The 27,533-nt window shown below is 36.1% G+C and overlaps 4 protein-coding genes across 8 annotated transcripts; 3 read left to right on the top strand and 1 right to left on the bottom strand.

Moving 5' to 3' along the window:
* Window positions 1-683: 683 nt before the first annotated feature.
* On the top strand, window positions 684-1,703 carry LOC141648756 (protein FAR1-RELATED SEQUENCE 5-like). The gene is made up of 2 exons (XM_074457473.1): window positions 684-1,160; window positions 1,233-1,703. The coding sequence occupies exons 1-2, from the start codon at window positions 684-686 to the stop codon at window positions 1,701-1,703; spliced, it is 948 nt and encodes a 315-aa protein (XP_074313574.1).
* Window positions 1,704-11,702: 9,999 nt separating this feature from the next.
* LOC141647318 (amidase 1) lies at window positions 11,703-15,769 on the top strand. The gene is made up of 9 exons (XM_074455449.1): window positions 11,703-11,930; window positions 12,745-12,897; window positions 13,211-13,335; window positions 13,546-13,671; window positions 13,966-14,148; window positions 14,296-14,443; window positions 14,528-14,699; window positions 15,213-15,347; window positions 15,438-15,769. The coding sequence occupies exons 1-9, from the start codon at window positions 11,803-11,805 to the stop codon at window positions 15,582-15,584; spliced, it is 1,317 nt and encodes a 438-aa protein (XP_074311550.1). The 5' UTR covers window positions 11,703-11,802; the 3' UTR covers window positions 15,585-15,769.
* Window positions 15,770-17,042: 1,273 nt separating this feature from the next.
* On the top strand, window positions 17,043-25,112 carry LOC141647319 (mevalonate kinase). Of its 4 annotated transcripts, XM_074455451.1 has the most exons (6): window positions 17,089-17,342; window positions 19,285-19,528; window positions 19,729-19,982; window positions 21,989-22,402; window positions 22,920-23,067; window positions 24,862-25,112. In XM_074455451.1, exons 1-5 carry the CDS (start codon window positions 17,216-17,218, stop codon window positions 23,036-23,038), a joined length of 1,158 nt encoding a protein of 385 aa, XP_074311552.1. In that variant the 5' UTR covers window positions 17,089-17,215; the 3' UTR covers window positions 23,039-23,067; window positions 24,862-25,112. The 4 variants fall into 4 exon arrangements, with proteins under 4 accessions (XP_074311551.1, XP_074311552.1, XP_074311554.1 ...); XM_074455450.1 differs by lacking the exon at window positions 24,862-25,112 and having other exon boundaries at window positions 17,043-17,342; window positions 22,920-23,234; XM_074455453.1 differs by lacking the exons at window positions 17,089-17,342; window positions 24,862-25,112 and adding an exon at window positions 18,723-18,798 and having other exon boundaries at window positions 22,920-23,234.
* On the bottom strand, window positions 23,396-25,069 carry LOC141647320 (NADPH-dependent aldehyde reductase 1, chloroplastic-like). 2 transcript variants are annotated; one of them, XM_074455455.1, is made up of 4 exons: window positions 24,896-25,069; window positions 24,395-24,771; window positions 23,665-24,023; window positions 23,396-23,566 (listed from the first exon to the last, which is right to left on the bottom strand). In XM_074455455.1, the coding sequence occupies exons 1-4, from the start codon at window positions 25,016-25,018 to the stop codon at window positions 23,544-23,546; spliced, it is 882 nt and encodes a 293-aa protein (XP_074311556.1). In that variant the 5' UTR covers window positions 25,019-25,069; the 3' UTR covers window positions 23,396-23,543. The 2 variants fall into 2 exon arrangements, with proteins under 2 accessions (XP_074311556.1, XP_074311555.1); XM_074455454.1 differs by having other exon boundaries at window positions 23,562-24,023; window positions 24,896-25,018.
* Window positions 25,113-27,533: the final 2,421 nt, after the last annotated feature.

A 27,533-nucleotide genomic window follows, 5' to 3' on the forward strand; every position in this document is an offset into this window, starting at 1 on the left:
TCAGAGTTGGAAGATTAGTTATTAGAGATGATGTGTATTATAGAAGTTTTTCAGTAAATATATACCATAGGTTCAGAAAATATATACCATAGGGTCAAAGAAATTTGTATTGTAGGTTGAGAAACTTTGTACTGGGTTGGGTGTGAGATACTCCATGTAATTTGTACTTCTTTGTAGTGTTCAGCAAATAAATACCATAGGTTCAGGAAATTTGTACTGTAGGTTCAGAAAATTTGTACTGGGTTGGGTGTGAGATACTCGACGTAATTTGTACTTGTAACTACTTTATTGTGGACCTCATGTAGTGAAACAATGTACCCAGCTGAGTTCAATGTTGTATGGTATTTTTTCTAATTTGGTTTTGGCAAATTCATGGTAATTTTAGAAAATAACAGAACATTTATAGTAAATGTGCAGAACTTATATATCATAGATTCAAAAAACGTTTGATTGATTGTAACAATGGGTGTGTACTAATATTTTCAATTTCCAGTTGTGCAGATTAAATGGAAGCAAATGATGAAGTTAGTACAGCGATTTCGACATTATTGTCTACACCAATTTGCACTATTCTACCGAGAACAACTTTGAGGAGTACTTTCCACCATGCGTAGATGAGAAGAAGCCTAAACTAGGAGATTTATACAATACCATAGAAGAAGGAGTTCAGTTTTACAAAGACTATGCAAAACATTGTGGCTTTTCGGACTAGATTGGGTACAACAAAAAGGAAAAAAGAAATCTTTCAAGTATTTACGTTGAGGAGAGTGTTATGCAACAAGGCTGGAACAAGGGAGGAGTGTAAAGATAAAAAATCAGATCGTGTGCGGTTGATTACTCGTATTGAATGTGAAGCTATGGTACAATTTTCGCTGCAAGTAGATGGAAAGTATAAGGTTACTGGATTCCATGAAGGACACAACCATATTTTAGCATCACCATCATCAATGTTGTTTATGAAGGAAAACAGGAAAATGACATCGATTCAGAAGACCTTTGTTGTAAAAGCAGCACGGTTAAAGATGGGGCCAGTAAAAGCATTTAGAGGTTGGAAAGAGTTGACGGGAGGTTATAGTAATGTTGGTGCTACCGAGACTGATTTCAAGAACTTTGTGAGAAATATGAAACAGTACATTGGTTTGTCTGATGCACAAATGGTGGTAGATAATTTTTCTCAAAAAAAAAGAGACGTGTAGCACGTTTTATTTTGACTTCGAAGTTGATGAAAACAGTGTCTATCAGGGCTGTTTTGGGCAGACACCATATCTAGGAAAAACTATGCTTTATTTGGCGACATGCTTTCCATCGACTCCACCTTTCGTACAAATAAGTACGACATGGTTTTTGTACCATTTACTGCTGTTGATCAACATAAAAGGTGTGTAACAGTAGGAGCGGGGCTACTATCACACGAGAGCATTGAAGCATATACATGGCTTTTCAAAGCATTTCTTGACGCAATGGGGGGTTGTGCACCAAAAGCAATTATAACTGATCAATGTCCTTCTATGAAGCCAGCAATTGAAGAAGTATTTCCAGATACATCTCACAGGTTATGCATGTGGCATATTATGAAGAAACTTCGTGAAAAAGTTGATGCGTATTTATGGCAAGACGAGGATTTCAAGAAGCGTTTAAATGTATGCGTTTGGAACAATCATTGTGAACCGATGAATTTGAAGAAGCTTGGGCTAATATCATGATTGATTATGATTTGGTAGACCATCCTTGGTTCTCGTCTCTCTACGAAATTAAAGAAGATTGGGTTCCTGCATATTTTAGAGAAATATTTATGGCGGGTATTATGAGGGTGACATCAAGATCAGAGAGTGAAAATAGTTTCTTCGATCGTTTTCTTACACCTCATGCGACTCTTGTTGAATTCTGGATGTCTTTTGAGAGTGCAATGGATGCACAACGCCACAAACAATCAAAACTGAACTCGGAAAATAAACACTCAACATCTCCCTTGAAAACTCCAGTTCAGTTAGAAAAACACGCTTCAGAAATTTACACGCATGCAACTTTTAAGGACTTCCAGAATGAGTTATGTGCAGCAGTGTACAATTGTGGCATGGTGGACGTACATGCTACGGACGACACAGAGGTATATATTATCAACGACATAGAGCGAGAAAGAAAGACATGGGAAGTTGCATTTACAGCAAGTAGAGAAGAAATCACTTGTAGTTGTTGTTTGTATCAACGAATAGGTATGCTATGTAAGCATGTCATATGGGTCTTAAAGCATAAGAACATAAGAAGGATTCCAGAAAAATATATTCTTAATAGATGGACGAAGAATGCGTTGATGAAGCCCGTCTTTGATAAGCATGGCAATAAAATGGAGGATGTTGGGAAATCAGACAACAAAAAAGGAATGACAAATGAGTTTTGGGAAGAAATGTACTCTTGTGTCAGCCTTGTAGAAGAAAATGAGAAAGATATACAAATGTTAATAGATAAACTTAGAGAAGTCAAAATGGAGATAAAGCAACATCGAAGCAACGAGCCACCAATCCTCAACACGATGTCGGAAATGGAAAGGTATGTTGGGTGCAGCATTCCTAAAGAGATAAACATCCAAGTTCCACAAAAATCACGTAATAAGGGGAGTGGTTTAATTGATCAAGTGTTCTAAAAGCGCTCGAGAAAAGCGGGAAAAAACAAAGAGTATGCCAGACTTGTGGGAAAAAAGGTCACAACTCAAGAACATGTTCTAAAAAGGTTGAAGAATCAGATTCACAGTATGAAGATTCAGAGGATGAAGATTGATTGTCAATGGCCGAACAAGAGTTCTAAAAGTTTTGGATAATTTTATTTGATGTTCTACGGATGATTTATGACTCTAAATTGCTTTTAATTTTATATATTACATGTATAGTGTCATTCTCCAAAGCCACATTACACGTATTATGATATATACATGAAAGGTTCAGAACTTATGTATGAAAGATTCAGAAAATTTGTGCTACAAGTTCAGAATATACATGAAAGGTTCAGAACTTATGTATGAAAGATTCAGAAAATTTGTGCTACAGGTTCAGAATATACATGAAAGGTTCAGAACTTACGTATGAAAGATTCAGAAAATTTGTGCTACAGGTTCAGAATATACATGAAAGGTTTAGAACTTTTGTATGAAAGATTCAGAAAATTTGTGCTACAGGTTCAGAATACCCCACATTTATTCTAACAAATGATCGCAATACAATTCAGTATACCATATAGGTATACTGTGTAATGTGTGATAGTCTTTATTGTGCTTTCCTGTATTCGGTTGCTTTGTTTTCAGAAATCCCGTATTTGATTGACTCGCTTCCGCATAATGTCTCTTATTTGGCTGCCTTGTTAAATCCAACACCAAATGCTTGAGAAAACAAAGAAATTGGTCCAGCAAAAGAAATTTTCAGATACCAAACGAAAACAAAAAAATTAGTCCAACACCAAATGCTTGATAAATTTTCTGAAAAATCGCATTACATGATTACATGGTTGTGGCCACCTTTCACATAGTGTATACAGCAGTACAATACCATAGGGTATGCGATAACAAAGTGCTAACAAAAGATACTAAATTCATATGATGCCTAAACTAGGGATTATGCTTCATTAGAATCATCAACACATTTTGCACCTTCTTTCTCGACTCCTTGAACGTGGAGTCCTTGAACCTGGTTCTGATGGTGTTTTGCTCGAAGAAGAACTTCTGTAGACAATTCGTTCCCATAAAAAAGAAGCAAAGTCGAAACGTATTTGTCTCTTAGCTTGGAAAGTGTTGCAACCTATATGTATAGAATAGTTTGAATAAAACTATTTTCAATAATTGAAATAATCAGTCAACAAAATATAAGCAAAACTAAATAAATGAACCCTTACGTCATTCTTTTTAAGACCGCATTTCCATTTTGGATCACCCATAAACGTTTCCATATGTCTCATGGTAAACACTCCGCAATCATCAACATTGTCAGTTGTCCTCCAAGGCATATTAATCCTGACGGGAGTAAGCGTACACACCACAACTCCTTTAGAATAAGTGTCTCTGGTCTCTTTCAAAAACTTCCCAAATGCGGCAGCCTATTTCAAAAGCAACATGCATAAGAATATACAGAAATGGTTATGCAACTTCTATTTTGAGTTCCTTAATCCTTACCCCTGTTAATGACAGGGGGTTGTGCATACTTCTATGATGCTCAAGGGGTAGTAGAATACTCGCCTACTCAGTATACTGTAACCTCTATAAATTTCTCTCGGAGATCATGCCTCATGTTAAAAATATCAGGAACTCTGGCCAACTGCATATTTCAGAAAGGAATAACTCTAGCCAAACACTTATACATGACACATCTACTGCAAAGGGAGAGGAGATGGTTCCGAAAGCCTACAAATTCCTGAAATGTTGTAGAATTTGGTGCTCGAGGAATCAGTTTGTTTGCAGTACATTTCTTATGCAGGAATCTCATTTGATGACAGCTATAGGATGTTTCAGACCAGCTCTTGATGAGCCAGATGTTTCAGACCAGCTACTCTTGATTTTGTTAAGCGAGTAAGACCGACATCATTGCTTATCAACTAAGCAGAAGTTTTGTTTCTCTTTTCAAAGTTCAAACTATCTATCTATCTCCAGAGTTTATGAACTAGGTACTCAACTAAATCCCAATTAAACATCGCAAAGTGCACGCAAAGAATTGATCATATGAACATTTGTAGTAACTAGCTAGCCTTACAAATTCACGATCTAAAAGCCGTGACAGAAATCACGACCCTTAATAAGCAATGCGTAATTAAGATCGTGACACGTACTCATGCTACACAAAAGCCTGTGCAAACAGATCGTTACGCAAACACTTACCACGAGCATGGGAATATCACCATAACAGTTTTCAACTTTGGCGCGAGTAAGCCAATTGTCAATAAGGTAAAATGCAGGGGTCTTCAAGTCAAACACCATGAGATAATAATGTGCGTTCAATGCGACCGGAAAGAAAAACTAACATGTAGGAAAAAAAAATTGATTAGACTTGATAAATAAAAGTACTAATTATTGAATTAAGGTTAAAGAAATCACCATGTCAATAGATTTCAATGAAATCTTGGGAAATTGCTTCAATTCATCATTCACTGCATTTTTGAAAAATTTGTACCTACTCTCATCGCTTTTATTCTTCCTATAATCGGTAAACACAATCTAGAAGCACAAAAAAGATTAAAATATAACAAACAAATATCAACACATACATAAATAGTATGAGAAATTTTAGAAAGAATCAAATAGTGAACTTACAAGCACGAATGTACTAATGTAAAATCTCAATGGACTTGAATCGCTCTTTGATATCTCTCGATGATTCAAGTAAGCAGACCAACAATCAAGGATGTCACTTGACACAAGCTCTCGAGGTTTAAGGCTCTGAAACTGAAGACGAATAGTAGTAATGCCCTTATACATGAACACCTTCTCACTGTTGAAAAATATCCCATTTAAATCACCAAGAAATAATAAACAAGTGGATGGCAAATAAAAACAGTAGCTACAAAAAAGAAAGTAAGGAATGAAGGAAAAATTACTTATGAAGAGGGCTCTCTTGTCCGAAGTCTGCGTATATGTAGGCACACACAAGTCTTTGCACTTTGGTGAGGCTACTTACTGTATCAACATCCCTAACTATAAAAGGAGAACGAAGTTCTGGTACAAGTGCTGCTGAACTACCTCTCTTCCTTGTAACAACATGGTAGCGGGTAGGAGAAAGCCTTGAATCAGAATCAGGTTCACAATCACCATCTGAAATCGTCTTTTCAGAATCTGATTGTGTATTAGCGTCCTCATGCACCTCCGCACACGACTTGTCATCATCTTTCTGAACGAGACCATCACCTTCCTGATCAGTTTTTTATCACCGTGTTCATCCTTTTGGTCAGTAGATATTTCTAACAAAATGTCCCGCACTACTGTATCATGATCAACATTTGTAGTTGGTGACAACAAAGCAACTTTTGGATTATTAAAAAGTTCATCCTGAGACAAACCAAGACTGAAAGATGGAGGAATAACACCACCATGGGAATTGTCATCATCTTGCCATTGATGTTGATTGATTGGCCTTGTAGAAGTTACTGCCCGTTTTTTATTGTATGCATCCTCTACTGCCTGGGCAAAAGCTATTAAATCCGCTTCTTCTTTTGAATCAGTGACCCAAGAAGAGGGAGAGGCGTCCTCATTGCATCCTCCATAGGTACGATATAATAAAGATGTAGAGCTATGTAGCTGCTTGATAGTCTCATTTTCTGGGAAATTTGTAGCTCCAGTTTCATACTTGTTCTCAAGTATAACCATATTTTCAGCCATTCGTGCAGAATTAATAGCAAGGTCATGTATATACTCCTACACATTAAGCAAAAAATAATCACATAAAAAAATGTTGAAAAGATAAAGAAAGAATTAAATTGATCAAATAATATAAGATGAAAAAGTAATGTACTTTTGGGTTAGAGCATTGAGTTGAAGGTGTTGAAATAGACAATAATGGAATCACTTGAGAAGTTTCTGGCCTAGAAGAAACCCGTTTCTTCGAACAATACTTTTCAGCTGCTTGAATAGCTAGTAAAACTTCATCGCTGCCATAAAAATCGTCATCTAGAGTGACATTCGAGGTTACTTTCGTAGGAATAGAAGAACCAAGTTCATGTTCTACATTTTCTGGAGCAACATTAGGCACAGAAACATCAATCACTTCAACATGCTGAGAACATGTGCCTTCATCATATGGCTCATTCATTAGCTTCATTGCCACATTACACAACTTTTTCATGTCCGGATTTTCATATAGCTTAGGCGGACGATCTTTTATTAAGGTCTCTAAGGACACCAAATGCTCTGCAGTAGCCTTGGTTTTCAATGCAAGTTCATGAATATAATCCTACACAAGCAGATGAAAATAAGGACTCAAGTAAAATCTCAAATATCAGTTCATAAAAGGTGTAACATAAGTTCCAGCAGAAATACCATTGGTTATGAACAGCAAAACCATAAGTACATAATATTTTTCTTACATATAAATATAGTGATTACCTTAATAGTTGCTTGACAGTCAGATTGTGTATTAGGCGATACTGAAGCTGATTGTGTATTAACATGCTCTACCATTATATCTTCTATTGTCCCCTCTCCAAAATCAAACGATTTCATCTCTTCTTTTTGTCTAGCTAGCATAGAGAGCAGTAGTGGTCCAACCAGTGAGAGTGAAAAAATCTCGATCAACAGTTCACTTTTTGTGAACAACCCGATCAACGTAAAACAGCTACACATTTAAACAAGAACATTAAAATCAGTACAAAATTTAAAAGGAGAATAATAATTAGCGAAGAATAAAAAATACACGCTGAAAAATAGATAGAATATTATACCATTAAAAACAACAGAGGACCCTCGAAATAGTTCTTCTTAACTGCCCAATTCAGCTTGGCATTCCTCAAACTATCCAAAATATACTCACACCAATTATAGTTAGCAATATCATTCACATCCATTAAAGACTTCAAAACATGATGATTCACATAAGATCTTTGGTTGTTTTTCATCATAAGAGAGACAACAAGAACAACAAAGTTCACTTTAAATTGATCACCGCCTAATTCCTGATGAGTTGCAATATAAGTTTGAAGTGTTGTGATTAAGACAAGTCCAGATGTCACAGGAAATTGACTTCTCCATTGGTGGTAGAATTCTGAGAATTCTTCACTTTCATCAATATAAGAAGCTTATTGCACTTGCTTAGGACCCATAGGAAGACCCAAAGTCGCATGTACGTCAGAAGCTCGAATAGGCAGCTCCTTACCACCATAGAGCATAAGAGAAGTTGTTATTGGATTAAAATTATCAATAAGCCAATAGCCGAGACGCATAGGTAACCTATCAACATCCAACGAAAATAAACCACCAAACCCAATTGCATTAATATCTTGCCATTGCTCATACGTCATACAATGAATGACGTAAAATAAGCCCTTTGGAGACATGCGTGTAACAACAGATGGAAACACAGGACGACGAGACTTCTGCCGTTTAGAAGGACGAGAACTACTCGGGCGATTATCATCACTAACCAACCTATTATCAACATAGAAAGACAATAATTTCTGTAAACATAGGAAATGTACATATAGTGATGAAAAATTGAACATGCAGTACAAATAAGATGCACTTCACCTAGAATATTTTGTAAATAACTTGGCCTCTGATTGGAGTAACTCAAATCTTCAACAGAAACTTAGCAAATACTTCATAGCAGCTCAAAAGATACATACCAATAGGAACATGCAATCAAATACCCAAAATCGTAAAACGATTAAAAGGAACAATACAAAACACTACAAAAATAAACCTAAACGATTGGAAAGAAGAAAATAAAACAATCGAAAATACAATGAATGTAACTGTAATTAGCAAAAAATCAAAGATGAACATGCAAGCAACAATACAAATCAATAGAAAAATTAAATTAGAAGGAAAAACAAAGGGGGAAATGCAATCAAATACACATAATCGTGAAACAATTATGAAGTGGAGAAAGAAATTGAACGATCTTACCTTAATTTCATTGGAAGAGCAGCTAGATTAAACGAAGTATCCAGATGAAATTGGGAAAGTAAGAGTAGCTGAATGAAGAAGACGAGTAAGGAAGAAGAGAAAGAATGTTATAAAAGAATAAGTGAATTGACAAAAATAACCTCCAATTAGAAAAGTAAGGTGGACGCGCGTCATGATCAGGTCCGCTGGATTAATAGATCTGACGGTGGACAATGGTTCTCATGGTTCTCATACGAGGAGGGTTCTCATACGATCCTAAATCTATATAGAGTAAATTATCAATAACTCCCTATTAAAATACACTTTTTTAAAATTTACTCCCTTTTAAAAAAAAGTTTAAAAATTACACTCATAATATTGCAAAAATTTAGAAATTGCTCCCAAACCCCTACTTTTACATTTTTATGACAAAAATGCCCCTTATTTTATTTCTTATATGACGAGTACGGTGGTGAAGTTTGGCGGAGGATTGTGGTGTTTAGCTGTGGAGTCCTTGGGTGGTTGAAGGGTGGGCATAGTTGTAATGGAGTTGGGTAGTAATATGAAAATTTTAAAAATATAAGGGGTATTTTTGTCATAAAAATGCAAATATAGGGGTTTGGTAGCAATTTTTAAATTTTTGCAATATTTTGGGTGTAATTTTTAATTTTTTTTTTAAAAGGGAGTAAATTTTAAAAAGTGTATTTTAAAAGGGAGTTATTAATAATTTACTCATCTATATATATATATATATGTGTGTGTGTGTGTGTGTGTGTGTGTGTGTGTACGTATGTCGTCGTGTTATGTGTATCAGTATGTAGTATGTAGTTGTGTGTGTCGGTGTGTGTGTGTATGTGTACATATATATATATATATATATATATATATATATATATATATATATATATATATATATATATATATATATATATATATATATATATATATATATATAGGCAAGATCCGGTGAGTCCACCTATATATTTGAGTCCATGAGTCCATAACACAATATCACGCACTATACAAAACAATATCACGAATTTTTTTTTTTCCGGAAATTTTTTTTTTCAAAATTTTTTTTTTCGAAAAAGTTTTTTTTTTTTTTTTTTTTTTTTTTTTTTTTTTTTTTTTTATGTAAGCTGTGATATTGTTTAGTATAACGTCTGATATTGTATTACAAAACAATATCACGATTTTTTTTTCAATTTTTTTTTTCAAAATTTTTTTTTCAAATTTTTTTTTTCAAATTTTTTTTTTCAAATTTTTTTTTCAAAAAGTTTTTTTTTTTTTTTTTTTTTTTTTTTTTTTATGTAAGCTGTGATATTGTTTAGTATAACGTGTGATATTGTATTACGAAACAATATCACGATTTTTTTTTCGAATTTTTTTTTTCAAAAACTTTTTTTTTCAGTTGTGATATTGTTTAGTATAACGTGTGAAACTGTAAGCTGTGATATTGTGTAGCATAACGGGTGATATTATATTACAAAACAATATCACGAATTTTTTTTTTTTGGAGTATAGGTTTGTGATATTGTTTAATATAACGTGTGATATTGTATCATGGACTCACGGACTCAAAAAGATAGGGTGGACTCATGTGATCCTAATTCTATATATATATATATATATATATATATATATATATATATATATATATATAAATAAATATTGGTTTATTTTTAGAGAGAGATATATATAGATATCTAGATATGTGGGTCCTTCCCTATTACGTTGATGCACGTGAAAATTTAAAACACGCTACCAATTTCAGCAGAACGATTAGGTCATATCAGTATGCGAGTGCGGCTACCACGATTCAGTGTATGCAGAACGATTAGGTCCAAGGTATTAAACTCACAACACAAAAAACAATCCTGTGAACTTAACTCCTTAATTGCATAATGTTTTGCATATACAGAATGGCAGCAACATTCCAAGTTGCAGACGGAACTGGAAAGTATACTCTATCTGCATACACTGAAAATTTAGAAATGCTTTTGGAAATAAAAGCTGCAGCCTTCCACTCTCTCACTGAACATGTATAATTTAAACGCAATTTTGTAGAACACATGTATCTTCAGCACACCTATACGCCTTTGGAAATAGAAATCCCTACCCCTGTGTATTCCCTACATATCAAAACAGTCACACAACCCAAATATTCTGATTTAATTACGTAAATAATCATGCAGTTCACATGCAGTAAGCGGTAACCCTTATAACAGTCTAAGAAGGCATCCTAACAGTTCATATGCATTCATTCAATGCAGGGTAAACAAGCCTATCTCAAAGACATTGCAAACAAATTTAAGGCAACTAAGCTGTACGTTCAAGTCGTACCTACTAAGGCTCTCTCTAGAACTCAAGAATTGAAGTGGGTGCTCCACAAAATCTCTCTAACCTAAACAACAAATATGCCAAGACTATTTTGACACATTTTGAAGAAGGACTGTTCCAAGGCACATTTTCAAATATAAGCACAAAACATCTCGGGTTAGTTACCCTTGAGACAGTAAGTTCGGATTGTAGTGGAAGTTTGGTAACATATGATAACTAGACAACCTTAAGTTTTGCGGTAAAAGCATCTACCGTGTAAGATAGCCTAGGTTGTACTAATTGTAAATATTCTTACTTTTATCTTAACTAAATTCTGGCAAGACGGTTTAATCCTATGCTAAACACGGCTTTCCAATACGTATGCGTCTAGCTGCAGCGATGTTCTATAACATTTAACCTGTTCAATGTAGTTGTATAATACTGCGACACAATTTGGTAAATGGTAGAAGGCAACTACATGAAAAAGAAACACCTCACAATTTAAAACAAATCACACATTAACTAAACCCAAAACATAGCAAATGTTAGTCAAATCGAGGCTCCGCGCCCGGTAGGGCGCGGCGCAGCGACTAGTTAATATAAAAATAATAATAAGAATATCAATAAGAATAATAATAGTAATGTTGAACTGAACTGAACTGATCTGAACTGAACTGAACTGAACTGAATTGAACTGAACTGAACTGAACTGAACTGAATGGAGCTGAACTGAACTGAACTGATTAGAACTGAAATTAAGTCCAAAAGAACAGAGCCCAAGTCCAAAGGACTTGTGGAGCCGGCTCACCAAATTACAACCCCATGCACAATAAATCCCGTATTCTATCCGAGTTCCTTGAACTGTAACACTTAAATTCACTCACTGGCTTATCAGAGTTATCAGTTCTCCTGAGATGGAGTCGGAGCATGGAGCTTTCATGGACAAATTCACACTCCATCCTCTTTCTGACCATGATCATGATGATGATGAAGATGATCATAAGCTTCCCTTAAAAGGCCTCACCTTTGCTATTAAAGACATGTCAGTTATTCTTCCATTTCTTCCAATCATTGCGTACTCTATCAATTGTTTGTCAGAATTATCACTTAATTCTTGTTTACCTTTGATTAAAATACGTCTCAACAACAACAACATTACCCTCGTGCCTTAATGGCTACTGCAATTTGCGGGTTATAGGGTTTCAGAAGTACGCAGCCTTACCCTTATGTTAGCAACATAATTAGGCTTTTTCCGAATAATCATAGATGAAAATTGCATCGACAACTATATCGAAAGACCGGTACTTTACATAGAAAAAAACGCTTTAGTGAGTCATTTTGCTTTATTTCATCATAATCTAAAACCAAAAAGTAACGAGTCTTTGGCTCCAGCGGAAATCCCTCTCAAAAAGAATAATCAAGGTAAAACAATGATTGGGACGAAAGAAGTATCAATTTAATTTCAGTCGGCCTTTTGGATTGGGGTGACTTGTTATAGCTAAGGTTGCGTACATTTGATCTATTGAGACGATATTTATGATGAGCTATGGTGGTAGTTACTTCTTTTTTTGTTGCAAAACTGTTCGGTTCACTCGATATTCAAGTCTGATCATATGAGTGGTAATGCTTTACTTTCGAGTTCTGAGCATTCCAATCCGGATACTTTAAGTTAATAAGCTCAATCAACTTCCTACTTGTGGGTGGTAGTTTATTTTTTTCCCTTATTCGTCCGAGTTTAAGTTTTTTTTACTGATTGACTTGGCTAGTTAGTGGCGAGACTGGTTACATTTATTCATTGCGGAATTGTGTAATTCAGTTTCTATAAACACAATTTGAAGAGTAAAATTGAAGTGCAGATTTGATGTAGAAGGATATGTGACTGGGTTTGGGAATCCTGATTGGGCAGCAACTCATTCGCCGGCTAAAACCACTGCTCCTGTTGTATTAGCTCTTCTGAGGGCTGGTGCTACTTCCATTGGTAAAACTGTCATGGATGAAATGGCTTACAGGTTAGTCTTTCAAATTTGAGTTCTTCTGAAATAACTTTACCATGTTTATAATCGTAATTGGGTTCATCAGATATGGTTTACCTGAAGAACGCTATGTGGTAATTTTGTCATTCCGATGAAAGAATGACACTTTTCGTCTTTGATCATCGCCCTTTTGCATGCTTCAAGTATAATCCTTTTACTGAGCAAATCTCAACTCACATGCCATCAGACAAATTACCTTTGAATGGCAAAGGCCTGTTGAGAAGCTTTGCAGCGGGCCAACTTTTCTGGAAGAAATTGCTAATTTTTTCGAAATATTTCAATTTGACAGTATAAATGGAGAGAATGTTCATTATGGAACTCCTACAAACCCGTGTGCTCCCGACCGTGTTCCTGGAGGATCTTCTTGTGGGTCTGCTGTTGCAGTTGGTGCAAATCTTGTAGATTTTTCTTTAGGTGTGTTGTTTCTCATCAAAAGTACATGTATCTTTTAATTAATCTGTGTCTTGTATCAGACTGCTTACACGTGTGACACTACGTATCACGTAAATGTATGTTCAACTAGTTGGTTCCATATGTGAGATCTCATTTAAGATTGTGTAATGAAGATCGTCAGCCATTGAGCATGGACTCATGGTATTATCTTTCCTCTATTTGAATTATCAGGTACTGATACTGGAGGAAGTGTACGAGTCCCAGCAGCATTCTGCAAAATTTATGGAATTCGGCCATCTCATGGAGTTGTTTCGGTTGATGGTGTTATTCCTATGGCTCAGAGTTTTGATACAGTAGGTAAAGATCAACTGTATGGTAGACTTGGTAGTGAAGCAGTATATGATTTTATCATTTCAGAAAATTTAACAACGAAAGATAACTAAATTGCTTGAAAAGCCTCATGTACTGAATTTTAATCTGGCCTGTCTCACACACGAGACCAATCCAATTCCTTATGTATTCCGCATGTAATTATAAGATTAATGAGTTCGTCTCACATGTAAGATCGTCTCATCTAAGTATCTCTGTAACAGCATTTGTCATATGCGGAGTGAATTCAGGGCATCTGTTGAACATAACATTCTGTTGCAGGATGGTTTGCAAGGGATCCAACCATTTTGAAAAGAGTAGGACATGTTCTACTTCCACCAGGTGATATTCCTCCATCCGTTCCTAATCCAGTATTTATTCCCGAAGATTGGTTCAAACTTCTATGCATCCCAGTTGATAGAGTTCAGAAAGTTCTTGTCAAGTCCATAGAGAAACTGTTTGGAGGTATGTTTTTCTTGGCTGTTTCAGTATATGAATTCCTTTTTGGGTGCGAGAAGTTCATATTCATGGACTGTTTAGCATTTACAAGAAAATTCTGTCAGTTTGTTATAAGTGAATATTCCGTAACTAACTTTGATAACATTACTGCAGGCCAGGTATTAAAATTTATGACGCTCGGGGACTATGTAGAGGAAAATGTGCCAAGTCTAGAACATTTCATGAGCCAAGGAAGCAATAGCGAAGAGTACAAGATACAATCTTTGGCAGCGCTTTCAAGTGCTATGCGAATTCTACAAAGGTGCAGCCAGCTTATCAGCGTAGCTCATTTGTAATCAAACATTCTATACATTTGGTCTATGAATCATGCTTTGGCTGACTGTAGGTATGAGTTCAAGAAGAACCATGGTGAATGGATTTCTTCTGTTAAACCTGATTTAGGGCCGGGAATAAAACAAAGAGTGTGGGAAGCAGTTAGCTCTACTGATGATGACGACATAGACATATGCCTTGCTGTCAAGACGGAATTGCGGTCTGCACTAACTTCTCTTCTAGGGGTAAATTCTATAACCTATTTCTATGTACTCACTTATTATAGGAGGACATCTTAGTTTACCCAAATAATCAGAACCGAAAACTTAGCTAGTTTTTGTTTTAAAATGAAGTGTCCGAGTGTCAACCCATGTCGGGTGTCAAACGTAGACCTGACAATCTGGTTATTTGAGACTGGCTTGGTGGGGTTGGGGTAAGGTATGGGTCAGTTCGGTTCAAGCAAGTTTGAGTGATTAGAGGTTGTTATGGGGCCCGTTATTTCAGCTCGTGATTTTTAAGGTTTCTGTTTCAAACTAGTCATTTCTGTCATTATAGGTCATGTACTTTCAGCTCGGATCAATTCGGGTCCTGGTCTACATCAGATTGTATTTATTGCCATTGACTAGATTAATTTGGTCGGATCAGTTTTCTAGGTTTACGGATACATGAGCAAATATGAAGAGTCCGAATAACATAACTTGAGCTACCAATCCTTGACAATTTAACATTGTGTGACAAATTGATGAACTTGTTTGCAGGATTGGGGTATCCTTGTGATTCCGACAGTTCCTGGGCCACCACCAAAACTGCTGACTGAGCCAACTTCCTTGGAAACATTCAGAGCTAGAGCTTTTAGCTTACTGTCTATTGCTGGAGTATCTGGATTTTGCCAGGTTCATCCTTAATTCTGTCATAACATCGATGATATTTCACGAGTATATCATACCACCGTTAATCTTCTTCAACTCATCTTCATCTCGCAGGTCACAATACCATTGGGAACGTACGAAGATCTTCCTGTAGCAGTCTCCTTATTGGCTAAACATGGATCAGATATGTTTCTACTCCATCTTGCTGAGGTTCTTGGTGCAACTCTCGAGGAATATATTGAGGTCCGTGAAGTATCGTGAATTCGTGACACACTGAATTCCTCATTTAATTGAAAATGTATAGTAAAATTTTCCAGATGTCTTACATAGTAAATCCGAATTCTGTTGTTGTCGCTGACAATCATTCGGAGATCCGATCAATTACCTCAACTCAAATATTTGACGTTATTACTTGACAATATATTATATATCATCATTCTATACTCCGAAGATAGCGTTGCAGCGATTAAATTATTCATTCCTCGTAATTTCTCTGGTAATTTGAAGCATTCAAACGAATCCATAAAACATCATATGGAGTATATAGTCATATGTAAGATATTACGTATGCAAGATATTACGTCGTGCTCCATCTATTTAACAAATAGACATACTCCCTTCGTTTTAATCATTTATTTACTTTTGATTAAAATCACTCTTACAAAAAATAAAATGGACAAACAAATGATTGTGTTTAATCTTAGCATAGTCATATTTACCTACCAAAAAGAAAGGTCAAATCACACATTTGGGTTTTTGAGAAGTGAATGCTCGAGAAATAATATCAAAGTCACTAATTAACTTCAGGAACGTTTCCAATGGAAATTGCATCATGTCTTTTCCTCCATCCACTTAGTAATAAAACAAATGTCAATTGACATGGAACTAGATTAAAGTTTAAATTCAAAAATGGAACTCTAAGCTAAGACCTAATATTCACTATACCTTTATCTTAAAAACAATTAGTCTTGTTATAGACGGGTATATCCGTCTATAGCTATAAACGGGTCAAATACAATGAAAGTGGTGACATTTTTTACCCCACCACCCCACTTGTCTTTTGTTTTATTAGGAAAATGGTATTGTATTTGACCCGTCTTCCATTATAGACGGATAATGACCGTCTATAATGAAATTTTGTGTCTTAAAAATTACTTTGAGACATCGGCAAAAAAATGAAAATATTATCCTAAATAACACGTAGTAGGAAATAAGGTCAATATGACCAAAATCACAAATAACGTAGACGAGTTTCTTAAGATGAAATTTTCGTTTTAAATCTTAAAATAAGTCAAATACTATCATATGGTGAAAATAAAGACAAAACTTCAAATACTATCATATGGTGGAAGTATATCATATAATTTGCAACTAGTTTTGCATGATTTTGTGCCTAATCTCGTCATTAAAGCTCAGAACCTCTCACAAAAAGGAGAGGACAAAGTGGGACACCCTCCATGCTTTTTCATTTCGACCTCTTAATGAACATTTTGTGAGAGGAAACAATATCCGTCACAAGTTTGTGACGAATATTACCGTCACAAATAAGAATTTGTGTATAATTTGGTATGTATTTGACTCGTCTAAATATTTAAGACGGAGAATTTGCGTACAACTTTACAAGTAACCCACGAGAAGCGCACGACCAAATAGCCTGGACAGAAAAGCAACCCTCGTGGGTCTTGCCCAATATAAAGCCATAAGCAAAAAGCAAGTCCCATAACAGAATATAAAGGTGGCAAACCATATTTCAAACATAAAAATCGTGACACACATTCTAGTATTCTACCTTACCTAACTTCTGGGCGTATATCACCCGTTTTTCGAATCAGTGGAACGAACTATTTACGTCTTTCCGACTATCGATCGATAACGGTATAGTGAAAATAGTGATGGAAGTAATAGCCAGAGCTCCCGGTAAAATCATATTATCAGGCGAACACGCCGTCGTTCATGGCACCACCGCCGTCGCCTCCTCTATCAACCTTACCACTTCCGTCTCTCTCCGTTTCTCCGACGGTTTAACCCTTTCTCTTGTTTTGCTTTTCATTTTAAAGTTGTTTTCTTTTGAGATTAATTTGATCTGAATTTTTTTTTGTTTTTATTATTATTATTATTATTATTATTATTATTATTATTATTATTATTATTATTATTATTATTATTATTATTATTATTATTATTGTGATCGCATTCCGGTTTTCTTTGCTTGTTTTTGGTGGAGAATTGATTGAGTTTTGTTTTTAATATTGCTAATTGGTGGAGAGACTATGTTGAACAAGACTTTGCTGTGTTTTATTATAGTAATTTCTACGTTCTTCTATTAACAAGTTTGTTGGAATTGAAGAATTGATTAATTTAGATTGAAGTTGAAATTTGATGGATATTGTGGAGAAATTTTTTGAATGTATGCTCAATTGCCTAACCGTTTGTTTGGATGGGGAAATTAGGACGGAAAGGGAGGGGAGGGATTTAGACGGAGACAATTTCCATTTTTCGGGTAACAAAATGGAGGTGGGGGGTTCTGGAAGAGACAATTTCATTTGTTTGAAAAAGGCAAATTTTTTCCCTCTAACAAACGAACGATTTGGAGGGAAAATTCCTTCCCTTCATCCCTCCTTCCCCTCCGTCACCTCCATTTCCCTTCCCTCATTCGCAATCCCCTCCCTTTCCTCCCGTTTTTTTTTTGTATCCAAACAAAGGGTAAAAGTGTCAAGACTTGAGGTCATTTTGTTTTGGCATTGAATTTCTCGACATTATTGTCAGATGATGTAAAAATACATACTCCCTCCTGTATTTTTATTTTCTTCCCACTTTTCAAATTATGCAAGGGGAAATTTGAGAAGTGGGAAAAAAAATAGAAATACGGAGGTAGTATGTAAGAGTAGGGGAGTTTTAGGTTTTATTTGGATAGATGAATTTGGAGGCAAAGGGAAGGAGGGAAAGGGAGTGAGACAAAATCTCTTGTTTGGTTAGCAAATGAGGTAGGATGGCAATGGAAGAGGAAGGAAATGGAGGGATCCATTTTTTCTGCTCCTAGCCTAATCAAAATTTCTCCGAACATATGAACAATTTCTAGGGAAAACTCTTTGGATCTGTTCCTCCTTCCCTCCCTTTCCCTTCCCTTCACCCCCATCTCCTCCTTTGTTTTCTTGTTTTGTATCTAAACAAGGCCTTAGCCTTTGTTTGGAGAGGGATTCTTATGGCAAGGGAAAGATGGGGAGTGGATTTCCCCCTTGTTTGCTTCGTGAAATGATTGGAAAGGTTTTGAGGGAGGGTATTGGTGGGTTCCATTTTCCTCATACAATGTAAATTAATATCCTTCCAACATAGGAAAGATTGGGAGGAAAATGACATTGGTCCATTCACCCTCCCTCCCTCTTACCTTCATATCTACCCCATTCCGTATTTTGTTGTGTATCCCAACATCAAGATAAGATTTTGCTAGAAGCTTATCCTTGAACTTTACAAAGCTGTTAGTAGTCAAACCTTTTGCTTAAAGCCTTTAATCCAGGCTTTGATGTTAAAACGTGATGTTCATAAATTGTTAACATGCCAATTAATATTGAATTTTCTTAGCGGAGTTTTTCATCTTATCCTGGTAATGATAATTTAAATTACTTGGTATTTTCGCATAAAGGAGTTTGAATAACTTAATATACTTTTGAGAGTAAAATCAAGTTTTTGGAGTTTGAAAAAACAGCTTCACTTTTCGGGTATCGTTTTTCTTTTTTGTCACTGTGAGACGAGTGGGTGTAAGATTTCCTTATTTAAGTTGGTATTGAAACATCTATCTTTGGATATAAACTTGAAATGAAAAAAAAAAATAACAATGTTAGTTTTCACATCTTTGCAGATAGATGTTAAACTTTTCAGTTTGATGCTAAAATCTGACGTTCAGTTACTACTTACTAGTGAACATGCTGTTGTGAAGCCTGAGGTGATTCTTTTCTCCATGCAGATGGTGATGAAATACTGAAGCTTGAGCTTAAAGATATGGGCTTAGAATTCTCATGGCCTATAGGGCGTATCAGGGAAGCATTACCAGGTTTTGACAGTCCTGACCCTTCAACACCCAAATCTTGTTCACTCGAGTCTCATCGGTCCATAGCATGTCTCATTGAAGACCAAGCTATTCCTGAGGCAAAGGTGGCTCTGAGTTCTGGAGTATCTGCCTTTCTCTGGCTATATACCTGCATTCATGGGTATGTGATGGTTATACATCCTCTTAATGCGATATAGCTAAAGACAAAATTAGTCTATAATCTATATGCAATGGTTCTGATGATTACTTGCCTGGTTTGAGTGAGTGGTATGTTGTTATTCGGAGCAGTTAGCTGAACTAAGTACAAATTATTCATCTGTCATCACATGTTGTCCTTGGCTGGTGTATTTGGTTAATCAGGTACAAATCCGCCACCGTCACTATAACATCAGAGCTTCCATTAGGTTCAGGCTTGGGTTCGTCTGCTGCCTTCTGCGTAGCACTTTCAGGAGCCTTACATGCATTATCATCACGTTCTGGCCTTGACTACAGTCAGCAAGGCTGGTTGATGTTCGGTGAAAATGAGCTTGAACTGGTAAACAAATGGGCGTTTGAAGGAGAGAAGCTAATTCATGGCAAGCCATCTGGTATTGACAACACAGTAAGCACCTACGGTATGTCGTCGTTCTCATTTTCAAACTTCTTGTTCTACAGTGCTAGGAATAGGGATACTATGTAGGACTTTATTCTTGGAGTTGAGACTCACCAAAAGCATTTTCTAGATGGAACTTGGAAGTAGCTTCAATGATATTCTCTTTCTTGAACTTCTTTATGAAAGGAGGAATTTTTCACTGAACTGAAGAAATCTTTTGAATAACTGTTGAGTGTCATTCAGTGGTAAGACCTGGCAAAACCCGATCCGACTCGACAAAACCGATCCGACTCACTCGATATCGAACCCGTCTGACACCCGAAAATACAAAACAATCATAACACCCGATCTGACATAACCCGATTCTTATTAACATCCGATAATCGATATAACCTGAACCTCACGACACCGAAGCCGATTAAACCCGACAAGGAAAAAACCCGACCTGGGTAAGACTCGACTATCTGATACAAACCTGAATAAGACTATGTCTATAAGATTATAACATTAAATTTATAAATTAAAAGTTTTTTTTTTAATTTGTTCTATGAATGTCGATGTCTAATATACGAGTCCACTAGAATCGTACAAGTGTTAACATTTAGTTTATTGAACTCCTAGATCTATAAGCTTGACTAAATTTATGTTTCTATTTTAATTGTGTGCATATATACACTTTTTTTTCGTTGTATATGATAGATTAATGTAGTTTTTTTTGACGATTTATCGAAACTTAATTGAAATTAGTTAGTTGAACCATTTATTTTCCTTTTCAAAAATTGCAAACTTTGCATAAATTTTCAAAGGAACATAAATGAAAAAGATATGACATACAAGTACAACCTATTATAAAACCCAAATTGATAACTTCCTAATTACTAGTCTTCTAGACAACGTGTCTTTGTGGGCAAGCCACAATTCATAAGTCACAAACCCACGTTGTACATAAACAGAAAATGGAGAATGGGGCCATGTGGGTGACTTCTTTTTTTGGGGTTGGTTAATTATAGTTAGGTTAATTCGAATTTGGGTGAATTTAAGTTCGGGTGATTTCACAATCGAGTGAAAAAGTATTTGTTTTTTTTAATTACCAATCTATCTTTGATTTTCATATTTTTGAGTTCAAATTTTATCGTAAGTCCTATGTCCAATGGTAACATAAAATTATTTAAATATGTTATTTATTGGTATTTCACATTCCATATTAAATAAATGAGTTACTTACTTCATAAATTCATAATCAATCAAGCAATGGTAATTAGTCTTAAATTAAAAATTTGAATACAATATCTTACATATTTTTTTTTAGTAAACTCTCCATATTCTATTGTATAATATTAAAGAATGACCTAGAAATGGACAAGTTGTGACCCGTTATAACCCGATAAGAATTAGTATTTAATTTTTTTTAACCCGATATGAACTGCTACATGAATTTTAGTCGAACTAACCCGATCCGTAACAACCGTCACCCGACCAAGTGTTCCATATTCTGACCCGATACCCGAGGTAAGTCATAACCCGAAATAATCCGACCGAACCCGATCCGACCCACAAATGTACACGACTCGAATCTATCCGACATCACGATAACCCGAACCTGAAATAACCCGACTCGAATCCTACTCGACCCACCCGATTGCCACCTCTAAGTGGTTATGTCACTTGCCATTTTTATCGATTTCTTATGTGTCTTACTAAATCAAGTCGCTGTGTTTTATGCTATGTTATAACTCTTCATATTACCCCGTGTACATGTTCCCACGCCTGACATCTAGACTCGAGTCTACCACATAGACACTTCATTTCAAACCCAAACTCGGACATTTTCATAAAATGGCTGAGTCTGACACTTGGACATGCATGATGCATCCGAGATACTTCTAGTCTTCTAATGAGACTGAGTAGCATATTTTATGTGGGCTTGTTGATGCCAACTCTGGAAGTGCTTGCAATGCAGGGCAACTACTTCTAGCCTCACCTTTTGTGATGTGTAGTACCACCACCTAATAATATACTATGCCACAGGAAATATGATAAAGTTCAGGTCAGGTGAGCTCACGCGGCTCAAGTCAAACCTGCATTTGAAGATGCTAATTACAAATACTAAGGTTGGGAGGAACACAAAGGCACTAGTTGCTGGTGTGTCGGAGAGAACTCTGCGGCACCCTGATGCAATGGCTTCTGTATTCAGCGCTGTTGACTCTATTAGCAAAGAGTTGTCTGCAATCATCCAAATGCCAGTAACTGATGATGTTTCTATCACTGAAAAGGAAGAAAAGGTGGAAGAGCTGATGGAAATGAACCAAGGGTTGCTTCAGTGCATGGGTGTGAGCCATTCTTCAATAGAAACTGTCCTTCGAACAACTCTGAAATATAAGTTATCTTCTAAGCTCACAGGAGCTGGTGGTGGTGGCTGTGTTCTGACATTGTTGCCAACACGTATCCTTTTAGATGTTTGAAGTTTTCTATTCGCAGATGTGTATATGTCATTCGCTCTTTTGCTTTACTTAATACCATCCTACTAATATGAAGCATTGTGTGTATTAATTGCTAGTTAGGTACCCTGAGTCCCTGACAGTAAAAGAAGACTTGCGGAAGAAAATATGGGTCTGTATGCCTATTATGCATTAACCCCCATCCTCGTATTGTTCATGATCATGGTTGCATCATTCCAGCCATCTAGGATTTTGTTTGCCTATACTCGAATCAAATTGTCTCTACTTGAATGGAGTCGATGTGAACTAGATTGCCATAGTTCTTTATATCTAAAGTTCTGTACCCAATCGATGAACCTGAACATGTTCCCCTAATCCCGAACATGCAACACGGCTTGTGATTGTGCTGAGATTCAGAACAGGATTTGTATGATTAGTCGAATTATTATGCTAGCATCGTATGTTTTACCCATTTTTGTTACCGTGTCACTTTTGTCTATTTCCTTGACCATGTAATTCAGTTCTGTCAAACGTTCTGGTCGATAAAGTAGTTGCTGAACTAGAATCTTGCGGCTTCCAGTGCTTCATCGCGGAAATTGGTGGAAATGGTTTGGAAGTATGCTTTGGTGGATCCTCTTGATCTTCATTAGTCAATCCGCTGGTGCCACTGTGAGTGCTAATTTTGTTTTATCATTGAACATTCTTCATTGTAATAGTGTAGTTGTTTATGCCTCTGTATCAATTACACTTCAACGCGTCAAAGTTTTTGTAAATTAATTCTTTGTAGCAGCAGCCGTTGATCATTTTAACAGACGCAACAAAGTTCTGAGTTTTAACTTGTCTAATAGTGTGTTAATAGCCCCGAGTACTTTAGTTCTATGACGATCATGTCTTAGAATTCATCCATGCTAGAACTGTTATTAGGCTTGGAAAAACATAGAGTACTACTTACCAGGAGCCCTTTACACGAGCCGAGTAAAACACAAGCTTTTATTACATAAACACACATACATTGTTAACAAACTAGTTCTCTTCGATTAACATTTACAGTCGTACATTTCGTCTTAGGCTATTCATGTTGCTTCTGACACCCAGATGAAGTACCAACTAAAAAGATACTAAGCTTGAACCATTGAAAGTTTTATTTATCCATTCACAATCGCTCCACCTGAAAGAGCAGAACACCATCAGCTTAGTCGAGATTTAAAATAAAAACAGCTGAAAAGTGAAAACCCCCATTTTAGAAGGAAAAATGGTGAGGCTTACCATTGGGATGGATGACCTGCCCTGTAATGTAAGACGAGTCCGCATTGCACGCAAGGAACACATAGGAAGGTGCAACCTCAGGGGGTTGCCCTGCCCTCTTCATAGGCACCTCTGACCCAAAGGACTCGACTTCGCTTTCCTTGAATGAGGCAGGTATCAGAGGCGTCCAAATAGGACCTGGGGCCACCCCATTGACCCGGATACCCTTGTCTACGAGCTGGAGGGCTAGACCTCTTGTGAAAGCCACAATTGCGCCTTTGGTAGCTGTGTAGTCTAATAACTTAGGATTACCTGTGTAGGCAACTATTGATGTAGTGTTGATTATGCTGCTTCCTTCCCTCATATGCTTAAGTGCATGCCTGTACGCATGATTATAGATAGATGCACATGAGAATTTCCATTCTAGGCTCGAAACGGTAGATATATGATACATGCTAGTAAAGTACAAAAAGGCTCACTATTCTTCAGTGCAGGATTAGCTTAACTGGTTGAGTTTAAGGAGTCTTATTGTGAAATAGCAGTCATTCAATAGACTTTACATTTTCATTATGGGTCATTCGGAAGCGCTAAGAGGACTCAGGTAATACTCCCTCTGTCCTAGTCATTTGTTTAGCTTTGATTAAAATACTCCTTGTAAAGAATAAAAAAAGGTAAACAAATGAAGAAGGAGACGGAGGGAATTTTATTGTTGCTGTTTGCATAGTAAAAGTAGAGATGACAGAGTGCGAACCTGGTGACAAAGAAATGTGAGAAAATGTTAGTCCTGAACACCCTCTCAAGCCTTTTCTCATCAATATCTTCCAGAGTGTTACATTCATACTGTTCTGCAGCATTATTAACCAGGATATCTATGCGCCCAAATGCATTCACCACCTCATCAACCACCTGCCTACAGTTGTCATCATATCCCAAGTCAGTTGGGATTGCAATGGGATCCATAGCCCCAGATACCGAGGCACTCTTGATGATTTGACGGGTGTCGCGGGCATCTTTATCCTCATGACCCTTGACATAAGTAAAAGCTATGGTCGCACCCTCCTGAGCGAAGCAATGACACACTGCTCTTCCTATCCCAGAGTCTCCCCCTGTCACAAGTGCTACTTTCCCCTGTCACATACATATAATAGTCAATAGTTAGTAGCTCTCCTAGAAGCCAAGTTATAGAGTGTAATACTCCGTATTTTCTGATGGTGCTAGATGAAGAGCCTAGGAGACAGATAATCATGTATACCTGCAGCTTGTTGGCGGGTTTGTATTCAAAGCTGGCATGCCGCGGCTGTGGATCCATTTGACGCTGCCTCCCTGGCTGAGTCTCCTGTCTTTGTGCCGGAAATTTCCGTCCATTTTTTTCCATTGCTAATTGACTAGTATATGTAAAATCACAAGCTACCCAAAACTTAAAAGCTTTGTATTAGCATAAATTGAAGCTCTCTACTTATATATATATATATATATATATATATATATATATATATATATATATATACAGTATACATGATGCAACATTCTAGGCTACGGTGATACTTGTCGAATGGTGGAAGTATAGGGTGTCCTGCAGATGAATGCAACAGGACACGTCTGTTTAAGAATTAAGGACACATGATTATGAGTAGTGACACTTGTGTAGCCTTTCTTGGGGCTTCTTCCTTAACTGACGACTTCTTTCTCATCCCTTCACCGCTTGGTGTACTGTCAGTCTGATCTCTTTCGTGCTCTGCTGTTTACCATGCTGGCTAATAGACAGACGTACTTTGTATTTTTCCTGGTGTTCTAAGTCTTTGGTTTGAGATTATGATGGAATAAAATAAAGCGGCTCACTAAAAAATGCGCTTCTTTCCTGTGTGAAGTAGCAGTCTTGTAATGCAGTTCTGAACTCAATTTCATCTTGGATTATTTGCAAATAATTTTTTTGTGTTAACAAAAGGGTTAGATTACTTATATTTGATCCCCCTATTCCACAATTTTTTGGGACCGTTAAGAAACTGGGGTAACGTTTATCCTGCAATTTGCGGGGACATTAAGTCATTGTGGTAATGATGTTGTATCTTTGATGTGATTTGGCTGGATAGAGAGTGCAATTGCAGCAACTTGGTTCAGATTCCGATAGTTCACAAGTAGACCTGCAAATGGGTCATTTAAGTGGTGGGTTTGTGTATGCGGAAATCCGATCATTATGGATACAAGTCGGTTTAGATCAACGTTTGGGCCAGTCGGTTGTGGTTATTATGGCTTTTGCTGCAAATTATGGTAGTTGTAGTTATCAGGTTGGGCATTTTGTGCTGGTTATTTGTTCCAGGTCTTATTGGGACGCTTATCAGCTTATGCTTGTCGAGTCTCCTTACGCCACACCGCTCGTGTTGAGGATGGTGTCTACACATTGTTTTACTCCAAGGTAGTTGAATTTTATTTCGGGGATTCAGTAATGGCATTTGAATTTTATGCCGGGATGGAATAAACCTCGGTTGCATCTTTAGTAGTAGTAGTTGAGTTTTATTTAGGGATAAACACCTCAGTTGCATATGTAAATATGAACTATCCATCTTTCCGCTTTAGTACATTCATATTAAACTCAGGGTCCCAGCTCAGATTCGAGTATATTATGTTTTCGTCCACTATTTATTTGCATTTTGCAAATTATCCTTCGGTTCAGGATTTCAACTCGGACCCAGCTCAGATTCGAGTCTATCCCTTGATCCCCGACTGATAAACTAGAATTTTAACTAGAGCATGTTTGGCCTTGATTCTCAAAAATGAGTTTCTGTTTTTGAAGCTTAATTTTTCAAAAGTGTTTTTCAAAAGCATAAACAACAAATAGTTGCTTCTATTTCTATGGGCAAAAATATGGATTTTTAGCTTTTGAGAAATTTTGTTTAACTTTTAGAAAACTAAGTGTTTGACCAAAAAGTGTTTTTGAGTCTAAAAACACTTTTACAAACTAGGCCAAACACACACTAAACCAGATAATTGCCCATAGTTTAACATAAGATGGAGGTAAATTATATCATGCACCCAGGTGTATGGTGCATGATACTCTCACTTAACTTTACTTTTTAATACTTTTAAATCTTAAATTTTATAAATTAGAAAATTATGAAAATTATACCATTATTTATAATTTTCTTTTCTCTATAGATAGAGATCACATTTGATATATTTTTGTGTTTATATTAATTTTACTCACTTATTCACATCAAATAAATAACATATTCATAAGACTCAGATATTCACATCACATAATTAACATATTCACGTAAATTAAAAATCATATTCTCAAAATAAGCTCACATATTCACGCAATTAATATAGAATATTCACACAGTTTAACAAACATATTCACAACTTATCAATTCATAAGAATAACAAATGTATTCACTAAGCTAATCATAGATATTCATTTAATTATAAAACTATACATATTCACACAATAATACATATTCAAAAATATAGTTACATATTCTATGTATACATTTTACTTTCACAATATATAATTACATATTCACAACGTATAAATTTTACATTCACAAAGTATTATTGCATATTCACTAGAAACAATATGTGAATATGTCACCTTAATTTTGTGAATATATAATACTCCGTAGATCATAAATGAGCATAAAGTATATCAAATGTGATCTCTATTTATAAAGTAAAAAATATATAAACACTAGTAATTACTTTTAATTTTTTTTAGGTAGTATTTTTTAGCCATTTAAATGAATGTGCTATTTTAAAAAACTACCCACTAACCACTACAATAGAAAAGATCATGGGGGGTGGGAGTACCATACACCATACACATGGGTGTATGGTATAAGAATTGCCGAGTATTTCAAAACGCTAGTAGTGATGCTCATAGTGAGGAGACTAAG

The sequence above is a fragment of the Silene latifolia genome, chromosome 3 (assembly GCF_048544455.1).
Source record: "Silene latifolia isolate original U9 population chromosome 3, ASM4854445v1, whole genome shotgun sequence".
Taxonomy (NCBI): Eukaryota; Viridiplantae; Streptophyta; class Magnoliopsida; order Caryophyllales; family Caryophyllaceae; genus Silene; species Silene latifolia.

Bases quoted from the DNA above. Each gene is read 5' to 3' on its own strand.
- LOC141647320 (XM_074455454.1), bottom strand. From the start codon at position 25,018: ATGGAAAAAAATGGACGGAAATTTCCGGCACAAAGACAGGAGACTCAG. The intron at 24,772-24,895 runs GTATACATGATT...TGTATGTGACAG, and splicing joins AACCCGCCAACAAGCTGCAG to GGGAAAGTAGCACTTGTGAC. The intron at 24,024-24,394 runs GTTCGCACTCTG...TCATGCGTACAG, and splicing joins TCACATTTCTTTGTCACCAG to GCATGCACTTAAGCATATGA.
- LOC141647319 (XM_074455450.1), top strand. From the start codon at position 17,216: ATGGAAGTAATAGCCAGAGCTCCCGGTAAAATCATATTATCAGGCGAA. The intron at 19,529-19,728 runs GTATGTGATGGT...TTGGTTAATCAG, and splicing joins CTATATACCTGCATTCATGG to GTACAAATCCGCCACCGTCA. The intron at 22,403-22,919 runs GTATCCTTTTAG...CATGTAATTCAG, and splicing joins TCTGACATTGTTGCCAACAC to TTCTGTCAAACGTTCTGGTC.
- LOC141648756 (XM_074457473.1), top strand. From the start codon at position 684: ATGCAAAACATTGTGGCTTTTCGGACTAGATTGGGTACAACAAAAAGG. The intron at 1,161-1,232 runs GTAGATAATTTT...TGATGAAAACAG, and splicing joins TGTCTGATGCACAAATGGTG to TGTCTATCAGGGCTGTTTTG.
- LOC141647318 (XM_074455449.1), top strand. From the start codon at position 11,803: ATGGAGTCGGAGCATGGAGCTTTCATGGACAAATTCACACTCCATCCT. The intron at 12,898-13,210 runs GTTAGTCTTTCA...TCAATTTGACAG, and splicing joins ATGGATGAAATGGCTTACAG to TATAAATGGAGAGAATGTTC. The intron at 13,336-13,545 runs GTGTGTTGTTTC...TTGAATTATCAG, and splicing joins TCTTGTAGATTTTTCTTTAG to GTACTGATACTGGAGGAAGT.